Here is a 9,318-nt window from a genome sequence, read left to right as displayed (position 1 = left end):
ACCTAACATTTTAAATTTAAAAGATGAAACAAATTTATAAAATAAATATAATATATTTTAATTTCATTCAATACTTTTAAGGAAAAATAATATATTTTAAATCTAAATAATATTTTAGATATTATTTGAAAATTTGAGATCTTTTATGAATATGTAAAAACATCAAATACTCTTCTACGTTTCATTCAGTACTAGGAATTCTTATCAAGTCCACAAAGAAAGATAAACACTCTAGACTCATGCATGAATACAAACTTCTTTTTTGAATGTATAATAATAATAATATAAAAGATTAAAAAATTCTGAGTATTTGTATCATCCAGAGTCATAAACAAAGTGGTTTCTATTAAATCCAACGCGGTATTGTTATTTGTGGGGTGGGAAGCAAAAAAATTGAAAACAGTACAATGAGAAAGGTGTTTTTCCTTCATTTGCCATGTTTCTAAAAACCAAGAATTTCTGTTGCTGTCTTCTATAGCCTAAAGAAAACAAAAGTTAAGTCAAATTTATCTACTCACTTGCAACATCTTTGCTTATTCTTATTAGGATGTACTTACAATTTCTATAACAAGTAAATGGAAAATGTCAAACGATTTAACCAAAACCTTTTTTCTTGAGTTGCTTGTGTGCTATGGATAACAATATCATTGGTAGAAAAAAAGATGCTCAAGATACCACAATGTCCCAATCATATGTCAATTAGTTATCTATTTACTCGAATAACAAATATGTGTGGGAAATATCAAGAAGTAAAAATACTATCCCTATAAGAATCCTTTAAGCATAAATGTAATGAAATTCACCAATAATCTTTACATGAGCAAGTTCCATCTTTAAAATGGTGGAAGCGATTACGGTCTCTTACAGTGATTTCCCGTTCATAGATCACGGAAATGAACTTAGTGTACGTATGACAGTCGCTACACATCTTTAGATTTCTTGATATTCTTATGGGAGAACCCTCAGATGTCTGTATTAGTGCAAAAGCAATTGCCAACTTCTGACTATGATATTTCAATCTCTCCCTCTTTTCTTCTTCATTCACATCAAGCAACACTTGTGACATGTCTGGTGTATAGCCTTCAAATTTCAACTGCCATTCCATTTGGTGAATCATATCATAAATGATGTCACATTGTGGTTTAGACTTGTCCTGTGAAACAAACTTGTACAACTTCCTATTTGCTTCAACCAAACTAAAACCAAGTATTTGCATTTGCACCAAGTGTTTTTCAGCCATTTCTGTTCTGATCCTAGCCACATCATCCCATTTTTTGGCTTTTGCAAACATATTTGCTAGCATCAAATAGTCCCCGGGGTTGTGTTGATTCAACTTGAAAAGATTCTCAGCTGCAATCACCCCTATTTCCAAGTTAAGGTGAACCTTACAAGCACTAAGAAGGCTCCTCCAAACCACGTCATTAGGCTTAATTGGCATTCTCTTTATGAGGTCATAGGCTTCCCTGAGCATCCCTGCTCTCCCCATAAGATCCACCATGCAACCGTAGTGTTGAATTGTTGGTTTGATCTTGTGTTCAAATCTCATGCGATTGAAACATTGTAGACCCTCATTGACAAGACCAGCATGGCTGCAAGCACTCAACACACCCACATAGACAACATCATCTGGTGCCAAACCTTCTTCCAGCATGTCAGAGAAAACTCTTAGAGCTTCCCTACCACGCCCATGAATGGCAAGCCCCGCGATCATTACTGTGTAAGAAAACCTGTTCTTCTCAGCCATATTTTGGAACACACTGAGCCCTTTCTCAAGGCAACCACACTTGACATACATGTCAATTAATGAAGTCTTCACAACAACATTGAGTTTACTAATGTTCCTCAACAAGATCCCATGTATGCACCTTCCAAGAATGGGAGACCCCAAATGGGTGCAAGCAGAAAGAGCACTAACTAGAATGCTCTCTTCAGCCCTATGCCGCCCCTCACTGCTCATGTCCCCAAGAAGCATCAAGCACTCTTGCCACATCTCCACACTAGCATGGGCACCAATGATGGCACTCCATGAAGCCACACTCCTTTCGTCCATTTGCTCAAACACAGCATAAGCATGCTTTATTGCCCTACACTTGCCATACATGCTGATCAAGCTGTTTTGCACAAAGGTATCACCATCAAGACCAGCCTTAAAAATATGGCCATGAATTTGCACTCCTTCCTTGAGAGCACCTAATAGAGAACATGCCTTGAATACAAACGGGTAGGTGAACTTGTCAGGTTCAATGCCTCTTTCAAGCATTTCAACATAAAGAAACAAGGCTTCTTCTAGATTCACGTTATTGACACTTCCTCTAATCATGGTGTTGTACTCAAAGCTACCCGGTTCCTTAATTTGCCTAAAGATAGAGCAAGCATACTCCATGCTGCCCCATTTTGAAAGAGCACATGTGGCAACAAGATTGCTACCACAGAAAGAATCCAAGAAAAGGCCCAATTTTAGAATTTGGGCATGAACTTGCTTAAACTCTTCCATGCTCTTGCGTCTCTTAAGCAAAGACAACCATCCCTTATCATTGAACTTTGAATTCAATTCAGAGCTTTGAGGTGGATTATTTGGCAGTGACAAAAGATGGGTTTGGCTAAGGACCGATGTCCCACTCATCCTTCCACCAACACCGTGCTAAACCAGCATGCTAAGCTAAACATAGAACAGTATGCAACCCATTATTCAGTCCAGAATATACAAGTGCTGAAAGTTTGAATACAAATAAGAATTAAGTCAAAATTTGAATATAGAAACTGAGAAGAGATAACTATGCACCAGAAAAGGATGAACACTATGGTCCATGATGCAAGGAAATTCGATCAGATGATTGCAGAGTATTTGACAAGTGTGTATGAAGCTGGGGTGTAGTGAACCCAGTTCGTGAAACTGTGAGAAGCATTGGTGTGGTTTTGGGAGTTGACAGCGAAAAAAGAATTTTTTTTTTCTTTTTCAGAGGGCTTTTCAGAAAGAAAGAAAAATGGTAATTTTGAGAGGATTTGAATGTGATCCATGAAAAATTTCATGTTATTTCCCATTTTCTTTGTTTTCCTATTTTTTTTAGACACTGCATAAATTTGTTGCTTGGTATCCTCTTTAAAAGAAAATAATCAAATTAGATAGTTATTTTTTAAAATGACATGAATGAGCAATCAATTTTACTATGAAATGCATGTATAAAAGAAAAATGTTGGAATGAAGAATTTGAAAAAAAAAAAATTGTTTTTTTGTTTTTTTGTTTTTTTATAGAGAAACAAATGAATTTGATTCGTGAGGATAAAATGAGAATGAATGCAATCATGGAGAATGAAAAGAAAAGACGACGAATATGCCTAATGAATATATCTAACATGATTACTTAATCTAAATAATGTTTATGCGTGAATGTCATGAAAAATTATGAAAATATTGAATGTTATGAGATACATTTTAGACTAAATACTCAAATGAAATGATGATCTTACTTTGAATTATGCAAGAGAGAACTTTATTCATTTTCTTTAAAAAATAAAAGTGTCAATAATGATGACAATTGCAATCTTTTAAAGTTGTATGAATGATTTCATAGAATATTATTTTTTATGCAAAGATGTAGAATGTATATCATGAATGAATTATAAAATGTAAATGAATGCATGCATGAATAATTTTTTGTGATGAGTGTTATATTGAAGAGACGTGAGATATGATAAAAGTTAAAAAAATGTATGATGTGTATTATGAAATGAAATAAAATTTTCTTTCTTTTTTTGCGTCATTCGAACGTAGAGGTAGAATATTGCTTCTGTGATACTTAATAAGGGCATCCCTAAGTTGAGAATTCTATGGACTACTAATATGTGTTCCTCTCAAAAGGGTGGAACTATAGTTCTAAAACAGGTTCCTAGAGCCAATAACCATTCTTAGGATATTAGTCACAATAATAGGTAAACTATTAGAGGTGATAATACCCTTGAAATGATCAAACTCTAGGTGAGACCTTCATAATAACCAAACAAGATGTACATCAAAAAGGTTACCATTACTCAACCTCTTACTATCCTAAGTTGCACTCAAGTCCGGGCGTAGGACCCCACTCATAAACGTGTGTGAATTTGTGCAAGTGAAGTGTGTGAAGGGAGCAATCCTACACTATCCAATCTACAAACACACAGCACATATGATATAGAAAATAAAATTCTTCAACCCTAAAGTTCAAATTACACAACACATATTTATATAATTCATGCAAATAAGACAAACAACAAATAAGGGACATAAATAAAAAATAAAATAAAAATAACAGTGAGATAAACATTTTTTTAAAAAAATTATTAATTAATTTAACTAATTATTATAGGCTTGACTCTCAAAATTATCCCCAGTGGAGTCGCCATCTATCGCAACTGAGATCGCGATGGGACGGCGAAAAATAAATTTAAAAAAAGGGAGTCGTCACCAATGTTATTTTTTACGAAAAAACATTGAAAAAATCATAAAATAGAAAATAGTCTACGAAAACCAATTTTTTTGAGTTCGGGAGTCGATTACGTGTGAGGAAGGTATTAGCACCTCACAACGTTCATCCTAAGACGATTACCTTTAATTAATTAAACTAATTATTTATAATTTATAAAATATTTATCTCACTAAAATGATCAAATATATTTTATTTAATTAAATTATTATTATTATATAAAAAGGAAAATAATATATTTTTTATTTTTTGGCTCGACAAGATTTAGTTCTTACTCCTACGTATCTTCATGTGTAATGAAGAATCAGAGTCACTTAGTTCTTTATAGAAAATATTTGTGTGTTGATTAAATTTTATTTTTGTTAAATATAGGATTCTTGAACTGTCTCAGCTTATTCACCCTAAAAATATAAAATTAACTAAGGTGTACATCAAAGTCAATTCAATAAAATTTTAATTATAATTATTGCTATAAATATTATTATCTTAAAAAAATTTTTGGTTGGACATTTTTGTTTTTTGGAGAAAGAATTTAAAGATAAGCTGTCACAACTTGTACTTTAAATTCAAAAATTAAAAAGATGTCACATCTAATTAACCATTCCTCCAATAAAATTTTGATACAAATACATCTGAAGCACGGATACGTGAAATCTGATCCCGTATCCGTATCGGATACGTATCTGATACGGATACGTTTTGATACGTCAAAGATACGTATCTCATCCGTATCCACAGTGATTTTATTAAAAAAAGAAAAAAAGAAAAAATATTTTCCAGATTTGTTCCAGTACGAAAATTTATTCGGAAATCAACCATAAAATAGCAAGAAAACACAAATTTGAGAGGGAGATACTTTGCATTCCGAAGCCAGATAGGATTTGTTGTTGCGTTTAAGAAGGGATTTAAAAATATAAAATATTAAAAAATAGATAATTATTTTAGTGATTATACACGTTTAGGACAATTACTCACCATTTTTTAATATTTAATTTTATAATTTATTTAAAAAGTTTTTAATTTTATATAAAACTGAAAATTAATAATAATTAGATTTTTTTAATTCTTTTTTAGCATCTCTAAAATGTATTAAAAATTGTAACAGATTTTTAATTTCTAGTTTTTAAACTAACAAAATTTCAATCTCACATACATGTTTTTTTTTTAATTTTAATTATCTTTCTTAATTTTAATTATCTTTCTTAATTTTAATTTTAATTATCTTTTTTAATTATCTTTCTTAATATTTAATTTATTATTTTAATATTTTCAATCTCACATACATGTTTTATTCTTCTGGATTGCTCTTCAACCTTGCCAGAAATCCCTATTATGTGAATTCTTATTCATTTACTGCAAATCACATGCTTAATGGTTTTCTCCCTCCTAGATACAATGCCTTGAGGACAACTCTCTTACAACAAGAGAAGGCACAAGTTGAGAGGTTACTTAAACCTATTAAATCGACTTGGAATGCAAAAGGTGTTAGCATAGTATCTGATGGATGGACAGACGTCCAAAGAAGACCTTTAATCAATTTTATGGCTACAAGTGAAGGGGGTCCAATATTTTTAAAAGCTATTAATGCTTCTGATGAGATTAAAAACAAACATTATATGGCTGATAAGATGATAGAAGTTATAAAAGAAGTAGGAGAACAAAATGTTGTTCAAATTATAACAGATAAGCTCCTGTATGCAAAGGTGCTGGAATGATTGTTGAAATTTCTTTTCCTAAATTTTTTTGGACTCCTTGTGTTGTTCACACATTGAACCTTGCATTGAAGAATATATGTGCTGCCAAAAATACTGAAAGGAATGAGGTAGCTTATGCTGAATGTAATTGGATTACTCAAGTTGTTGATGATGTTTCTTTTGTTAGGAACTTTATCATGAATCACTCAACGAGATTGGCAATTTTTAATCACTTTTTACCTCTAAAATTGCTTGTTATAGCTGAAACACGCTTTGCATCTATTCTAGTGATGTTAAAGAGATTTAAACTTTTGAAAGGTGCTTTGCAATCGATGGTTATTAGTGAAGAATGGAACTCTTATAGAGAAGATGATGTGGGTAAGGCCCAAGCTGCAAAAGAATTTATTTTGAATGATGTGTGGTGGGACAAAATTACATATATTCTTAATTTCACCGAGCCTATTTATAGTATGCTTAGGGCTTGTGACACAGATAGTCCCACACTTCATTTGGTCTATGAGATGTGGGATAGTATGATAGAAAAAGTAAAGACGTCTATATATAGATATGAAGGAAAAGAGTTAAATGATACATCAACATTTTATGAAGTTGTTTATTCTATATTAATTGATAGGTGGACTAAGAGTTGCACCCATCTCCACTGCATGACTCACTCTTTAAATCCTAGGTAAAATTAGCCTATTAAATATTTATTTGTTTTCATTATTTATTTATAAATAATTTGATAGTTACTAAATTTTTTTATTTATTAACTTTTTATTTATTCACAGGTACTACAGTGATGAATGGCTTCAAGAGGCTCCAAATAGAATTTCCCCACATGAGGATGAAGAAATTTCTATGGAAAGAAATAAATGTTTAAAAAAGCTTTTCACAACAACTGAAGAAAGAATAAAGATTTCTCTTGAATATGCTGATTTTTCATCAAAAACTCATAATTTTGTTTCTTTTGACTCAATTGAAGATAGATGAACATTAGATGCTAAATCCTGGTGGGTAATGCATGGTTCTTCTGCCCCTCTCCTTCAAAAGTTTTCTTTAAAGCTTCTTGTACAACCTAGTTCTTCATCTTGTTGCGAAAGGAATTGGAGTACTTATTCCTTCATTCACTCCTTGAAAAGAAATAAGTTGAACCCTAAAAGAGCAGAAGACTTGGTTTATGTACATACTAATTTGCGACTCTTGTCTAGGAAAAGTGAAGAATATATGCAAGGGAGTACTAGAATGTGGGACATTGGTGGAGATGCATGGGGTAGCTTTGATGGTGTTGAAAATCTTAAAATGGCGTCATTATCTCTTGATGAACCAGAAATGGAAGCTGTCTTATTTACATATGATAGTCAAGGAGAGAATGAAATTAATACTATTCCTATTTCTTGACAATAAAAAATGATTTATAATTTTTTTGTAATATTTAAAATTTAAAAAGCAAGAAATGTATTCTTAATTTTAATTTTTGAATGATATTTATTTACAATTATTATTTTATATATATTAGTTTATTCTTTTTTTAATACATATCCTAAACATATCGTATCTTATATTTTTAAAATTTGACGTATCGCCGTATCGGATACGTATCGTATCCGTGCATTAGGTCCACATTAGCTGCTTACACTTAAATAATATAACATCACCGAATAAATAAAAACACAAATAACTTTTCTATATTTTAATTAAGATGATGCATATGAATAAAACCAAAAATATACAACAAAAGGAGCAAATGCTTCGAGCTGAGCTCCATAATTTTCAGTTGAAACCAGGAGCACGTTTCTATCTAAATAGAAAGCAGCACCGAAGCACACTAGGTAAAGTGCTGGAAAAGCTTGGCACAGAGTACACTAAAGAGAAATTCAGCATTTGAAATCAAAAGCAGTGAATGCGCAAACATCAAATCGAAGTTAATTAAGGCAGCGTCTGAATTGCAGGAATAGCGATGATGAAATTGAGGAGCATATATGAGTTCACGGAAAATCGAGAGAAAATTGCAGACGCACTGACCTGGATTTCGATCTGAGATGCGAGAGTGAGAGAAACGCAGGTTGAGCTGTAAAGGAATTAGAAGAAAAACGGGAAAACAAAACCCTGTCTCAGCCTCACTGCTTTGCGTTGTGTTCGTTGAGATTTCTGTGATTCCGGAGAGCGAGAGCGAGAGCGAGAGCGAGTGCGAGTGTGTGAGCGTGTGTGCGTGTGAGTGAGGTGAGAGTGTGAATAGATGCTCGGGAATTAAGGGGACCCAATGGGAGCAAGGCTGTTTCGCACGTGAGAACATCCACACACCGTACGTGCGACCGACGCCTTTGCTCTAGAACTAGAACCCAGTCACACAGCTCATACCACACTCAACTGACGCCTGTAATAATACTTATCCCAACTTTTTCTCCCCAATTTTTTTTCAAACCTCTTCCTTCTGTTAAAGTCCTCAAACTTAACATCTATAATTGTTTTTTCAAGTTTTATTTTTTTAAATAAAAATAAAATTACACTGTCAAATAGGAAAAAAAGAATAACAGAGTAAAATAGTAAGTATTATCCGAATATTAAAACAGGAAAAAATATTATTCCTTTCTCTTTCTTCTTCTTTGTTATGTAACTGGACAATATGAAAGAAAATAATTATTAATTTTTTTACGAGTAAGGAAACTATAATTGATAAGAAGTATTAATGTAACATTTAATATTATTAATGTAAAATTTATTATAGGGTTTTTTCCTGTATAATATGACAAAAATCTATTTTAATGGAGAGAAATAATAACAACTTGTCTCATTTAATCAAATTATTCAAATTTAAATATTTATTTTAGATATTAAATAAATTATATTAAAAAATGTATTAATCATTATTTTCAATAGTAAATATTTCATACTAATATCTTTATTATAAAATGTATATATATATATATATATAATATAATTTCATTATTTAATCAAAATTTTAAAAACATTATCTATATCAAATATTTAAAAATAAGTTTATATGTATTTATCTTTTTTATAAGAGTTATATGTATTTATCTATATAACTCTATATGTAATATTTAATGTAATCAAATAAACTCGACATGAAGAATTGACGTAACATTTAATGTTATTAATGAAATATTTATATAAAATTAAATAGATTTCTTCTGAAAAAA

At 31.4% G+C, this 9,318-nt stretch overlaps 1 protein-coding gene across 2 annotated transcripts; it reads right to left on the bottom strand.

Moving 5' to 3' along the window:
* Window positions 1–672: 672 nt before the first annotated feature.
* On the bottom strand, window positions 673–8,551 carry LOC109807993 (pentatricopeptide repeat-containing protein At1g31920). Of its 2 annotated transcripts, none has more exons than XM_020370772.3 (2): window positions 8,180–8,551; window positions 673–2,710 (listed from the first exon to the last, which is right to left on the bottom strand). In XM_020370772.3, exon 2 carries the CDS (start codon window positions 2,621–2,623, stop codon window positions 800–802), a length of 1,824 nt encoding a protein of 607 aa, XP_020226361.2. In that variant the 5' UTR covers window positions 2,624–2,710; window positions 8,180–8,551; the 3' UTR covers window positions 673–799. The 2 variants fall into 2 exon arrangements, with proteins under 2 accessions (XP_020226361.2, XP_020226362.2); XM_020370773.3 differs by having other exon boundaries at window positions 673–2,659.
* Window positions 8,552–9,318: the final 767 nt, after the last annotated feature.

The sequence above is a fragment of the Cajanus cajan genome, chromosome 11, assembly GCF_000230855.2.
Source record: "Cajanus cajan strain Asha chromosome 11, NIPB_CcT2T_4, whole genome shotgun sequence".
In the NCBI taxonomy this organism is placed as follows: Eukaryota; Viridiplantae; Streptophyta; class Magnoliopsida; order Fabales; family Fabaceae; genus Cajanus; species Cajanus cajan.
Note: the sequence above shows the minus strand (reverse complement) of the source record. Positions and strands in the feature narration are given on the sequence as shown.